A 14,416-nucleotide genomic window follows, 5' to 3' on the forward strand; every position below is an offset into this window, starting at 1 on the left:
CTAAGCGGGCCTACTTTTCTTAGGAATTATCTCAGAAAAAGCAGGCTTGTGGTCGCTTCCTTCTGGGGGGTATCTGGGGGGTATCTACCACCAGAAGACCCTGAAGGACCAAGACAAAACAGCACCAGAGGGCTTTCGATCCAGAGCACCTGTGCTTTCCAGGATGCAGCAAGCCAGACATCACCACTGTTCCTTTGTCCCTATGCCAGGGCTTGTGCTCAGAGAAGCCACAAACACAGGCATTGGGTCCCTAAAACATTGGTTCTCAACTGGGCTGATTTTGCCCTTGTGGCACTTGGTAATGTCTGGAAGCATTCTTGATTCTCACGACTGAGGGATACTATTGGTATCTAGCAGATAGAGGCCAGGGATGCTGCTAAATATTCTACTCTGTACAAAACAGTCCCTACAAAGAATTATCCAGCCCCTGAACAAAGGAAGGAGAAAATGATCCTCAACACTCATGTATTTGCTTAGGATAAAGATACCCAGAAGGGGCTTACAACAGTGCCTTGTAAATTCAAAGGAATTTCTGTATTGTGTGGCTGGTTTTGGCAGAGCTCGGGGCAGTCTAGTCTGGACATCAAGAGCACGGCACAGAGTCCTGGCACCAGCGTCCCAGTGAGCTTGGCAGATGGTGGTAGAGTATTCCCTGGGGTACCAGCGACTGTCCTGATATGCCCTTGGTCATAGACACAGGAGCCCCTCTGTTTATTCTCCATCTTGCTTCTCAGAAGCCCCTAAGCTGCAGCACCAAGGTTGCACTGGACCCAGACCAGATACCCCACCAAGGCCCAGACATGAGGCCTCAGGTCATGCATCTTGGCCTTCCTGGACAGCTGGGGATAGCCAGAGAGAATGGGCAGGGCTTCTGTGGGCTCTCTGGGTCCCCAAAGCTCTTGAACTTTGAGGGAATGAAAACCAAATTGGTTCTGGGTTCAAGTAGCATGGTCCTTGAAGTACAGGTAAATTTCACAGAAGGAGGCCACATCCAGAATAAAAAGAATAAAGCTAAAAATTAGGGGAAGTCTCCCTGAGTAGCCAAAATCCTACACACGTGTCCAAATGTAGCCAGGCCTCATGGCTCCGTCAGGAAACATTGTCCAGGTTTCCCGCTGCTCCAGGCACCTCCTTGCCTCACCCAGACCCGCAGCAGCACCCCAGGCTTCAGCCTGGCCTCATCCAGAGGGTGACCTCAGGCCCTGCAGGAGCCGTGTCAGGTGCTACCACAGTTTCACTCGGTGATTTTTTTTTAATTTTTATTTATTTATGATAGTCACAGAGAGAGAGAGGCAGAGACACAGGCAGAGGGAGAAGCAGGCTCCATGCACCGGGAGCCCGATGTGGGATTCGATCCCGGGTCTCCAGGATCGCGCCCTGGGCCAAAGGCAGGCGCCAAACCGCTGCGCCACCCAGGGATCCCCTCACTTGGTGATTTTTAAAGTTTGGAGGAAAATAGGAGTTTGGAGAGTTTTATTAATGAGACATCCAATGAGAATGAGGGATGAAACACAGCCCTCCACGTGTGGCTTAGAGAGGACAAGAGGATCCAAAACCTGACTAGGACCATTACCTTGAGGCAGGAAGAAGGCTGTTGCCATAGTTATAATGTGCTTAACGCCCTTAAATGGCGGGATTTCCCCTGAAAGTTTTTTTGGTGACCTAGATCCCTAATGGGGACTGCATTCTATTATATATTTTTCCTTGGGATGCCTGGGTGGCTTGGCGGTTGAGCATCTGCCTTTGGCTCAGGGCATGATCCCGGGAGTCCCAGGATCGAGTCCCACACCAGGCTTCCTGCATGGAGCCTGCTTCTCCCTCTGCCTGTGTCTCTGCCTGTGTGTGTGTGTGTGTGTGTGTGTGTGTGTGTGTGTGTGTGTCATGAATAAATAAAATCTTTTTCAAAAAGTATAAATATTATATATTTTTCCTTTATCTAGACATGGACATCAAAGACCAGTCTGGATGCCCTGATTCAATCTCAATGGAAACAGGCAAAACCTGGAGTGATTTTATCCACAGAAAACAAGCTACACCCAGGTTAATGCCAATAAGATCCCAGAGGAGCTTAGTCAGGTTAATAGAAAAATTACCTAAAGAGATGCCTGGGTGGCTCAGCGGTTTAGCACCACCTTCATCCCAGGGTGTGATCCTGGAGACCCGGAATCGAGTCCCACATCGAGCTCCCTGCATGGAGCCTGCTTCTCCCTCTGTCTGTGTCTCTGCCCCTCTCTCTCTCTCTCTCTCTCTCTCTTTTTCTGTGTCTCTCATAAATAAATAAATAAAATCTTTAAGAAAGAGAGAGAGATGCCAAATGCACAATACTTGTATCTATTCATAGAGGAATCTCCTAGTCAATGTGTTGTTGGCCAAACTATTTGCTCAAAGAGAAGGATACTACAAAGCTTTAAATCTGAGCCCTTTCTTTGTTCAGACCAGCCCTCCTCTTAATTCTAAATCATTACCCTCAAAATCTGTAGAATTTATGACCCTTATCACAACAAAAGGGTTTTTCTTACAGAAATATTCTAACTTAGATCAATGTTTTCCGACTGTCTCCAGATCTCAAAATGTAAGCACCCCGAGGCTAAGTAGGTGGGCTCTGTCCCTTGCTCACGCTGGTAGACATGCTTCCCTCCCAGCGACACTCCTGCCTATGTTCCATACTGAGCTTAGACATCATCTTGCTGTTTCTGAGATGAAGCTTGAAGAACCACTGACGCAGGAGGGCAGGCTGCCAGAGCTGGGTCCTCACACAGCACCAGGTCTCACACTTCACGGTCCTGACGCAGCGGGAGAGCAACAGCTTCTTGGGGGCAGAACCTAGATGGTTTCTTCATTCAGAGAAGAAGAGGTGGGCAGAACCTAAAAATTGCTTTTAGACTATAAAAAAGAAGTGTCCGACCTCAATAGGCAAAGTACACCTTTTAATGACCATTGTACTATATTCATTTCTGCATTTCTAGTGTTTTGTAAAAAAACAAATCACAAAAAAATAAAAAAAAAAACCTAAACTAAGAGACATTACAAAGACCAATTGTGGAAAGCAGATGTTTACAAACACAGTCCTACGTCTGTCTACCCATAATTTAGGGGACAGGAAGTCCAGAGATCAAGTACAACCTATCTTAAGCAAATGCAAACTATGTAATTACAGAGCGGCTAAATGGTTATTCATACTACAAAATGGTTTTTCAGAGCATTTCTCTACATAGCATTGTCACTTAGCACTTAAAATATAACTCATTTACAAATGTTTAATTTATATACAACGTTAGGAAATATGCATTGGGGTAAAATGAGGGAAGAAGAGAGAAAGTATTCCCTATTCTGTGTCTGTTTGGGATTGAGAGTTCCCAAAAATTAGACACAAGGTCAGACTGGAAGAAGCATGAGGGGTGACAGTCATAATCACAGTGACATTTTTTTTTCCCAAATAGTTATTCTTAACCTGCTTCCCAAGATGGACTTTATGGAGCTGCAGCTAAAACTTTTCCAGACAGGGAGACTAGCATGAGGCTATGACCTAAGTATATGAAACCCTGGGAATGTGCAGCATGTAGTGGATGCGGTATATCCGTGGATATAAGGATATGACACCTCAGACACAAGGATGTTTATTTGGACACAGGCTGGGGTTATCTATTAAAGCAATGTTTCAGATCTTTGTTGCAAGAGAAAATGAAGCATGATAGATAACTATATATGATAGATAACTGCCTGGTTCACAAGATCAGGAAACAATTTGGTCTAAACAAGCCCTTACACCTGGCTTACGGCACGGGGGTGGGGTGGAAAGAACCCCTGCCGGTTGGCTCCAGGCTGACATGGGCATCACTGAGGGAGGTCCTTCAGAGTCCCCACCATCTGCTTGGCTTCCAGGGGGAGTAGAGAGATAAGGCAGGCAGAGGCTGAGACTGGCATTACCAGTTTGCATTTTGTAAATGGCTAAGCAACAGAAGCAGGTGACACATACACATGGGGGTTTTGAGAATGAATTGAAACCCATACAGTGAGGTTCCATTTCCCCTGGTTCTACAGCAAAAAAAAAAGAAAAAGGACTAGGGGAGGGCCAGTGGCCGGGAAGAGCACCGCAGAAGGGAAGAGAAGAGAGGAGGATGGGATGGAGGGGGAGAGACAGGGAGAGGATGAAAGAATTCAAACAGTACTTATTCCCAGGGAGTTCTGTTGTGGCAGCTCAGAGCAGTCTGTGAGTGGAGACTGGAATAACAACTCTGCTCACTGTGAGGGATGGCAAGAGCGTTCTCGGGAACACTTTGGTCTCCAACATTTGGAGCCTGTTTTCCTGCTTGGCCTCCGTGAGAATGCGCTTTTGAGTGTTGATGGGAGGTCTTGGCTCCCTGGCTCTGAATTTGGCTTTGTAGTTTTGCATTCCCTGTTTCTGCAAAAGCTGCACGGTGGTGAGATAGTGCACGTTGCTGGGATTGGGAGGGCACAGCAGGTTTCTCTCAGGCAGGAGGGACCACTGCAGACAGCACGGCTCCACATTGGCCAGCAGGGGTGTTGGGGCCACCCGGGGAGGGAAAGGCAGGGTGTCATTGACCTTGGGGTGCTTGGCCAGCTCAACGGGTCTCTTTTCACCTTTCCCGTCAACTGTTTTCAATCCATATGCACAAGCCACACACTCATCCTTTTCCAGACCCAGCACCTTCTCTTCCGGCTGCAAGAAAAAGTTCTTACTCTTCTTACCCAGAACATCCAAGCCGTTTGGGGGTGAAGCCTTCAGGGGAGGCAGAACTAAAAGAGCCCTGGAAGTCAAGGAGTCTGAGATGGAGGGACCTCTGCTGGCGCTTCTGGGGTCCTTGCCCCTAATAGTCTCAGGGGTGGCCCAGTCTTCCTTGCACCAAACAAATTCCTTTATTTGCAGACTTTTTTTCTCTCCCTGACTGTAGGTGGGAAAGCAGATCTTGCTAATCTCCCTGGAGGCAGCAATGGGACCCTGAGGGGTCCCTTGAGTCTGGGAGGGGCTTCCTTGATCCTTCTCTGGACCCACCTCAGCAGGAGCCCCTGACCCCAATTTCCCGGCCTGAGGCCTGGCCTCAGTGCTCCCTTGGGAGAGGCTGCCACAGAGTAAGCAGCCGCTGGCAACTTCTCCCACCCTCGCCTTTTTAGGCTTCTTCCTGGGCCAGATGCAGGCAGTTGGAAAAGTCCTTCCCCAGCCTTGAACCTGCAAATAAAGTAGCATGTTACTCCCGGCTGAGCTGCTTACAGTCCAGCTGCTCCAGGGGTGACCACATCCCCATTGGGGGCCATCCTCTCGGAACTGGTATTTTCCTTAAAACTGACTCACCTTTTTTTTTTTTTTTTTGCTGTTGTTAATTTTAATACTATTTTAGCCTCATACTAAGTAATAGCATTTGTAATAGTGCTTGTTAATCTGAAATACTGACAATTGGATTTCATATTAAAATACTAAGCAAAAATATCTGTAAATGGCCATCTTGATGTGCTGGCTCTATATGTTTTCAGATGCACGTTAAAGTCAGAACTCTTAATATAAAATCAGAACTGTTTGTACTTGCCTCCCTACCAGGTTCTCTTAGACCACCAGGCTCTGTTATCAGACCCTGGGACACTGCTGTGTTGGACGGGCTGGAGGGAGAGAGGATGAGCAGAGGCAGGTCCTGGAGTCAGTGTATCCCAGAACCCCTGCGCCACTCTCCGCCTGTACACGCCTAGAGTCTCCTGGCTGAGCTTGCAACAGATTCACCATTAAATAGAGTTGCCAAATAAAAATACAGGACCACATTTGAGACATACTCAACACTAGACATATTAGGTACTGTTTACCAAAATTCAAATTTAACCAGGCATCCTGTGTCTTCATTTGCTAAATCTGGCCCTTATATGTTAAAAAAAAAAAAAGCAAACATAGTTCCCACGTTATTACTATGTTCCAGACACTGAGCTAATGATCTATTGGCATTCATTCATTTAACCCTCACCACAGCACTTTAATTCAGGTATTCTGATGCCCAGATGACAGAGGTGGAAACTGTCATTCAAAACATTATTACAGGGGTGCCTCGGTGGCTCAGTGGTTGAGTGTCTGCCTTCAGTTCAGAGAATGATCCCAGGAGTCCTGGGATGGAGTCCTGCATCGGCGTTCCCACAGGGAGCCTGCTTCTCCCTCTGCCTATCTCTGTCTCTCATAAATAAATAAAGTCTTCAAACAAACAATTTGTTTGTTTGAACAAGAAAGAAACAAACAAAGAAAAACATCATTACAGCCCACGGCAGGTTCTGGCACATTCAGGTCTGTGTGTTTCCACGAAGGGGACAAGGAGAGGCTGTGAGGAACGCAGCGTCTCCGGGCCACCGCAGGAGGCCAGCCTCTGGTTGTCTTGCACAAAAACATCCCTTTACTATCATTCGCTCCTGATCTCTGCACCCTCTCACTGCACATGCTCAGCTCCCCAGATTCCTCCAGTTAAAAAATCGTGTTTGGCATCCCTTTTTCAGAAAGTCTAATAAGTGCCTGATGCTGAATTAGGCATTCCTGCCCTCCTCATACATCCTTTAGGGCCAGAATTTAGAGCTGAGGAACTTGGAGCTAGAGGAAGGAGACCTCCCTGAGGTTATCGGCCTGTAAGTACTGAATCTGAATCTGGTCTTTCTTATTCCAAATTCCTTGGAATTCAAGGTATTCAAGTAGATACCTTGAATCTATTCCAACAAAAAACTCCCATTTTCTTTTGTATAGTTAGGTCCCAATTCTTAGATGGCAATGATATGTGGGAGCTGTAAGGTCGCTGCCCTGTGCTACACTCGAGATAGCCAAAAGACACCTCTCCCAGCATCCTCCACCAGCTTCTGTCTTGGAACCCCGTCCCTTCATGTGCTGCAGAGTTGGTGCTGGGTCTTCAAGAGGACCACATTCCTTGCTTCAGACCTCACTGCTCTTGACCCTGAGTTCCCAGGTGAATTTCCAGCTTTTGCAAAGAAGGGTCCCAGCACGTTAGCTAACAGATCCTCAGGCTAACTGGCCTCTCTATGGAAGGTGGCTTCAGCTGGAATGAGACAAGTCCTATAACCCTGCACATCCCGTCCTCCTCCAGCCAGACAAGGGGATAATAATAAGGATCTCCTGGCGATGCTTATTGAGCACACCAACTTTGACTCAGCTGGATATTTGAGAGAAACCTAAATTGTGGAACTTTAATCTTTTTACAGATGTCCCATTTAATCTGTTAAACAGGTGCACCTGTTGATTCAGAAAATGTTCTCTGCTTGTTTGACCTTAAGAGTCATCTGCACTGCTGCTTAAAAATCCAGATTCTTGAGCCCCACCCCAACCTATGCCAATGCTCACAGGATGGACTTGGGCAGATGGTTTTAATAACACCCCAGGTGAGCCTTGGGTTGAGGCTGCTACAGAAGATCTATATCTCCAAGGTGTTCAGGTGGCCTGACAGGGGATCCAAGTCCAGAAATCAATGACACCTGGATTTTTTGATTCTCACAGGTAGGCTGTCACAGGTAAGCTACATGTTGGTTGGGTTGGTCTGAGTCAAACATGCATGGCCCTGAACCCATCCTGTGAGGTCCCTTGGCTCTGCAAACATAGGAAATTCTCACTAATTGCTGCCAGGAAAATGTTCTCTGTCCTCATAGACATACTGGCCCATGGGTCCCTGACAACAGCACAGGAAGTATCAAAGGGCCACAAGCCAGTGCAGGAAGCTAGCTTTGGTGGGAGAGAGGCCCCTGACACCCATCCTGAGACAAGGCCACCTGAGACACCAGGGGTGGGGGACTGGTTGGCAGAGAAAGTGAAGAGCAACAGGCAGCAGGCAGGAGGAGATGGCATGGTGTGATCATCCTCCATTGTGAACAGCAAACATGCTTTAAGCATGGAGCACATGTGGCATTTCTTCCAATTAAAAGAAAATTCTTTTCCAACAGCCCTTGGATATATACACCTGAAAGTCATTACTTTCAGTAGTAAACTGAACCTTCTAAACTTGGAAAGTTTTATATAGTCAAATAGAACTGTTTATAATCCTAACTTAGCTGGCACGAGCTTGCGTGCACACAAGGTAGTGGGGTGGGGGGGATGGTACAACAGAGAGTACAAGACAAGGGTCCTCAAGACACAACTCTTTCACTGTCAAGTAGACTTGGGGGAGTTGCTCTGCCAAGTGTTGGCCTCAGTTTCCATATTTATAAAATAAACCAATTAGATCAGGGTTCCTCAACATCAGCACTACTGACATTTAGGGCATGGTATGGATTGCATGACTGCATCCTCCCAAATTTCCATGTTGAAGCCTGAATCCCCAAAGTAGTATTTGGAGGTGGGACCTTTGGGGGTAATTAGGATTGATGAAGTCAAGAGAGTGGGATCCTCAAAATGCAATTAGTGCCCTTATAAGAGGAAAAGGGTATAAGGGATCTACTTGTACCAACGAGGGCCATGTGAGCACAAAACAGGAAGAGGTTCCGCCACCAGAACCCAACCATGCTGGCACCTTGATCTCAAATGTCCACCCTCTGGACTGTGAGCAATAAATGTCTGTTTTATATGCCCCCAGTCTATGGTATTCTGTTATAGCAGCCCCAAACTAAGACATGGCTGGCTCATTCCTTGTGGTGGGGGCCGTCCTCGGCACTGTGGGATTTGGAGCAGCACTCCTGGACTCTATCCAATAGATGCCACTAGCATCCCCTTCCCCTCACCCTCAATAGATGCCAGTAGCATCCCCTTCCCTGAGCCCCCAGTTGTGTGACATTGACAAGCATCACCTGAGAATCAGTGAATTCGATCAAATTTCCTTATAGTTCTAAATTTAGGATTCCATTATTAATTCTAGGAAGAGTTTAAGAATAAACCCATGGTGTTCTGAGTGGAACCACTAGGACAGCAATCTCAGGTTTCTTGGGGAGCTTAGCACAGCAGTTAAGGAGCTTGGGTTCTGGAGTCCAGAAGAGCTGGATTTAAGCCCTGCCTTGGCCTTTGGCTGGGTGATCTTTGGCACACTGTTTCACCTTTTGGATGCTTCATTTTCCTTGCTTGAAAAGTGAGGCTGTTCATAATACCTGCCTCATAGGGCTATTGAGAGGTTAAATGAATGGATGTATGTGAAGCATTTGAGCTTGCCAACACCAACTGGCCACAAATACCCAATAAAAGGTACTGTTATCATTATTTATATCTCATTTCTATTCCTAAGGTTCCTAGATTTCAATGCTTTTTTTTTTTTTTTTTGTAATAACTCTTTTTGGCAAAAGGAAAAGCTTGAACCAAAACACAGATGCCTGACTGAGGTCAGTCGAGGAAATACTCACGGCTTCTTCCCATCCAGTTCTGATGACAAACTCGTTGGCTTTTTCATCTTGTTCAAGCGTAATGTCACTGATATTGAGAAGACAACAAACATGATTCTTTTCACTTCTTTCATCTGAGCAAGTATACGTTAATTCCGTGTCTTCTGGGCTTTGAATTTCATTATTTTCACTGATTTCTAATTCAGTCTCCTTCTTCTGACAGAGATCCATTACTGTGATTGTGGCCAAGGGTTTTTAACATCTTCTTCCTATAGCATGAAATGCGGGCTGGACTTAGTTATAATAATATTCATTTCTTTAAAAAACAAATCAGGGATCCCTGGGTGGCGCAGCGGTTTGGCGCCTGCCTTTGGCCCAGGGCACAATCCTGGAGCCCCGGGATCGAATCCCACGTCGGGCTCCCGGTGCATGGAGCCTGCTTCTCCTTCTGCCTGTGTCTCTGCCTCTCTCTCTCTCATTCTGTGTGACTATCATAAATAAATAAAAATTAAAAAAAAAACAAATCAATAACCCAGGTAAAATAACATCAAGACACATTCCAGAATAGACTGGAAGAAATATTACAAAATCAGCCATTGCCAGCCATTGGTATTATAAAAAATACAGCTAATTGGAAAGACTAATGGATCTAATTAAGGACTGAAGTTGGGACTGAAGAAGAGAGGATAAGAAGATGTTAGCGGATGCTCTATCCCTCGTGATGGGGTAAAGTGCAGCAGGGAATGCAGGTTTGAGCACCCCTGCCCTCCACTCCAAAAAAAGGCCAGATGCTACTGTGCTAACACCACGGGAACTGTGGTCAGCATGGGTGACCTGGCCACTTTCCTTTCTTTCTCTTCCTGGCAACTCCAGATACCAGCCAAGGCTGGAGAGCATGTGGTCTAGGCTAGGTCTCTCTGCTCATCCTACCCACCTTGGACGACTGGGTCCTTATGAAAGGGGAAATCTGGACACAGACACGCAGAAAGGGAGGCCATGTGAAGAGACACAGGGAGAAGAATGCAAGCCACAGAGAGAGGCCTAGAGCAGATCCTTCCCTCATGCCCCTCAGAAGAAAGCAACTTTGCCCACACCTTGATTTCGGACTTCGTTACCAGAAGTGTGAGGCAGTACATTTCTGTGGTTTCAGCTGTCCAGTGTCTATGGTACTACATCATGGCAGCCTTAGCATACTAGTCCCGTATGTGGTGGTAATGGTAGCAGTCGCAGTGATGATGGGGGTGATATTGTCTATCATTAATGATATTTTCCCAGGCTGAAAAATGGGGCTTGGCCTTTATAATTAGTCAAAGAGTTAGGAAAGTTGTCATCCTTTTTTTTTTTTAAAGTAGGCTCCACACCCAGTATGGAGCTCCAGTGTGGGTCTTGAATTCAGGACCCTGAGATCAAGACCTGTGCTAAAATCAAGACTCAGATGCTTAACCAACTAAACCACCTATGGAAAGTTCTCATCCTGATTAGGAGCACAGACTTGGTTGCTAAACAGCCAAGGTTCCAATCCTATTACTAGTTGTACGACCTTGGGCAAGTTACATGTCCAAATCTGTTTGCTTATCTATAAGATGGGCATGATTTTAGTACCTTCCTACAGACAGAGGCTCCCCCTGAGCACCATGCAAGCTGCAGAGATGAATCCCAGGGCCTAGGCAGTGACCTCCAATGGTCCAGCTGTATGCTAAGGAACAGCCAGCGCCTTCTTGAGGATTCCTGGTTTATAATGACACCCCCTGGGGACCACATACTTTGTTCTCTTACCCTAACATGATCCCTACTAGAAACTCACTTTTTAAATTTTCTGTTGAGGTAAAGATTGGTAACTTCTTATAACCACATCTGTTTAATTACCATTTTGGCTCTTTCACATACGCTTAAAGTGGCATTTTGATGTTAATAAAGTTCCATTTACCTATGGAAGGTCACATATCTTTGGACATCCTAATCTTTTCCAATATGACATCAGAGGAAATAAATGAAATCTGAAAGGAAAAAAATGGTATTAGAAGTGACTAAAAACCACAAGTGTTATTCTGTTTATTAACAGAAACATGATTAAGGACCAGATTGTGCCAACCAACCTGATCCCTTCATCTTATGAAATTTCACTTCAGTCACTGCTCAGGCCAAAGAAGCTCCCAACTCAGTCATGCACTTTCCTGAATTACAAATACATTTGTCCCACAGGAGCCCAAAGACTTAACAAGTGTACAGTTCAAAAGGAAAAAGGTAGAGAATCAAAAGGAAAGTCGTTTATTTAAATAATAAAATAAATGTGCACTTGAGGTCAGTATAGCAAAGAAACAGATACAGTTTAGGAGAGATTAAGTATAGTTAGAATGTTCAAATCATTAAGAAAAAAGTTCTGCACTTGAAGTATCTCTGCTGGCAAAGCGCTCATTACTTAGCCTGTTCCAATGGCAAACTGCTCTGCTTTACTGGTTCTCCAACTTGGCTGTACACCCTACCCACAGAGATTCTGATTCTTATTGGTCTGGACAAAGTCTGGCCATCACTACTTTTAAAACCACCCTAACATGATTGCACAATCCTGCAGAGCTATCAGGAAGATCTTTCTTATACTGACCCCAACACAGGTATTCCTGCCCCCTCAATATTCTCCACCCTTGTCTTCCTTTGCCCTCCAGAGCTAAGCTCTGTGATGGGAAGCCCTCCCAACCATGCATGGATTTCATTTCAGGAGATCTAGGACACCTTGGAAAATGCTCAAGCATTTTTTCAGGAAAAGGGCTTGCATCAGAGGTACAAAGCTGTCTGTCACTGCAAAAGGTTGAAGAATCATTGATTCTAAGATTGCCTGTTGCCTCAGCTCCCCAATGGCCCTATGAAAAGGTTCCACGTACTCTTCTCTCTGTCAGGTTAACCATCTCCAACAACTTCAATGACTTCTCACATGTCATGAGAATATATGAAATCTGAGAGGAAGATAATATTAACTCTATATTGAGACAGACAGTGGAGGCCAAAGAGGCAGGTATCCAATACCCATCCACTATCCTTCCAATAGGAAGCCCTATTTTGGAGTCAATAGAAGTTGGACCCAGTGAGGGTACCAGAATAAGTTCCAATCGCATTATATTCCAAAGTGCCGAAAGAAACCCAGGTAATGATAACATTAAATAATAGAAGTAAGAGCTGCATGACAGTTTTTACTGTGCACCAGGCATTTTTATAGGCACTTTACATGTTATAAATATTGTGTTTTTAAGTATTGTATTCATTTAATGGAGGATCATGGGAACATATTGACTCCTTATGACCAAAAACTAAGAATCATCTCTGAAGTCAGTAAACATAGTATTCTTAGTCAAATAGCCAGATTACTGCATACCAGATTGTGAGGTGCTCCTCTGGAATACTGTTCAAGCTGGATAAGATGTTCCACTACAAAAACAGAATGTTGGTGGTCTTTTCCTAATTAGAAAAAAAATTCAGTTAGTGGAAAAACTGTCTTAATTTTAAATTTTTCTCCAATAGTCATGCCTTCAAATTTTATTGCCCATTCTTCTCTTCCAACTCAAGTAAGAGATGACAAATACAAGTATACAAAAAGCTATTAAGATCAACTAAAAGAGCGGATATGTGATTTCTTACAAATTGTATGCATTCTTACTTTTATGTTGAAATGCAAAAATCTGCATGGATGTGATAGTCATATTTTCTGATGGTAAATTATGCCTAGTTTACAGATTTGAAGTAAATCAATGGGTCATACTATTCCACTTCTTGACTTCCATGGAGTTTTACAATCGTATTATCGAGAGCTCATTACTTTACAAGCATCCTTTTTCGCTCCACCGATAGCTCTGAAGATTAGAATATTCTCAAAAACATCTGCAATCCTGAAACTTATGCTCCTCAATTCCAGGTGTTCCCCCCAAAAACAACATATGATAATCCTGAAAATAACTGAAGACAGCTATGATTACTTCAGAAGAGAATCTCAAATTCCCTCATCTTAAGAATGCACAACTTCCCAGTCAAATATAGCCAACTGGAAATGGGGGTAATATTTCAAATGTGGTCATCTAGAAATGTCTTTTAAGTCTGACTCCCTTTGATCTGAAATCTACAGCTATTAATTGAACAAAGGTTGTTACATTTTTTTAAAGCTATTATCCCAATCTTGATGAACACTGAGATGGAGGTCAACTATAAATTCTATACTTTTTTCCACATGAATGGTTAATAATCCCTGTCTTCTTCATTCCATATCCATGCTGTTAATTTTCTTTAAATTTTTTTTTCTTCTTTTGCACTAGATATAGACCTCTGAATGGATCAGATCCTTCTAAAATTTCCTCTTCTTAGTTTTGGACTATCATTCCAACCTGCTTAGATACTTGCCAATCTGACTCTGACACCCCACAGTTTGGCCATTCATTCCCACTTTAAGATTTGCATTTGACGGGCATACCTCCTGTAACATCATCTGTCACTGATAAAATGTTGGTGAGGAGAGGGTAAAGGACAATGCCATGTGGATATGCCTTGTACTGGGGCATTTACTAATTACCAACTGGCTGCAAATTCACCTCATTATACAATTTATCTTGCCTATGCATATAAATCTCATCTACAGGATTCTTGATGTTGATTTAAGTAAATTTTTTTTAAAAAGGACTCTTACCAAGAGTTAAATGAATTTATATTTACATTGATGTCTATTAATTCCTAAAATATTTACTTTCTATAATAGGGATGAAGAATAGGTTGCCAATTGTCAGTTCAAATCAGTCCCAACACAACTAGGGTATTGTGTTGAGAAGGATGTTAAGGGTCACCTGGGTAGCTCAGTGGTTGAGTGTCTGTCTTTGGCTCAGGTCATGATCCTGGGGCCCTGGGATCAAGTCCTGCATCAGGCTCCTCTCAGCCTGCTTCTCCTTCTGCCTATGTCTCCACCTCTCTCTATGTGTTTGTCATGAATAAATAAATACAATCTTTAAAAAGAGAGAGGGAGAGAGAAGAATGTTAAGAGAGACAGGGAAGGATGTTAAGACTTGCCCACTGCAGGAAAAAGTGTGGTTTGATTAATGATGTCTGCAGAGAATAAAGAGTGCTAGCACACATGCCACCTATTTGCCATTGCTTA

At 44.4% G+C, this 14,416-nt stretch overlaps 1 protein-coding gene across 1 annotated transcript; it reads right to left on the reverse strand.

Annotated features, from left to right (window-relative positions):
• Positions 1-4,019: 4,019 nt before the first annotated feature.
• Positions 4,020-9,519, reverse strand: CUNH16orf46 (chromosome unknown C16orf46 homolog). The gene is made up of 2 exons (XM_055307001.1): positions 9,310-9,519; positions 4,020-5,188 (listed from the first exon to the last, which is right to left on the reverse strand). The coding sequence occupies exons 1-2, from the start codon at positions 9,517-9,519 to the stop codon at positions 4,199-4,201; spliced, it is 1,200 nt and encodes a 399-aa protein (XP_055162976.1). The 3' UTR covers positions 4,020-4,198.
• Positions 9,520-14,416: the final 4,897 nt, after the last annotated feature.

Source organism: Nyctereutes procyonoides, unplaced genomic scaffold (genome assembly GCF_905146905.1).
Source record: "Nyctereutes procyonoides isolate TBG_1078 unplaced genomic scaffold, NYPRO_anot_genome, whole genome shotgun sequence".
Lineage (NCBI taxonomy): Eukaryota > Metazoa > Chordata > Mammalia > Carnivora > Canidae > Nyctereutes > Nyctereutes procyonoides.

Bases quoted from the DNA above. Each gene is read 5' to 3' on its own strand.
- CUNH16orf46 (XM_055307001.1), bottom strand. From the start codon at position 9,519: ATGGATCTCTGTCAGAAGAAGGAGACTGAATTAGAAATCAGTGAAAAT. The intron at 5,189-9,309 runs GTGAGTATTTCC...CTTTATTTGCAG, and splicing joins GAACTGGATGGGAAGAAGCC to GTTCAAGGCTGGGGAAGGAC.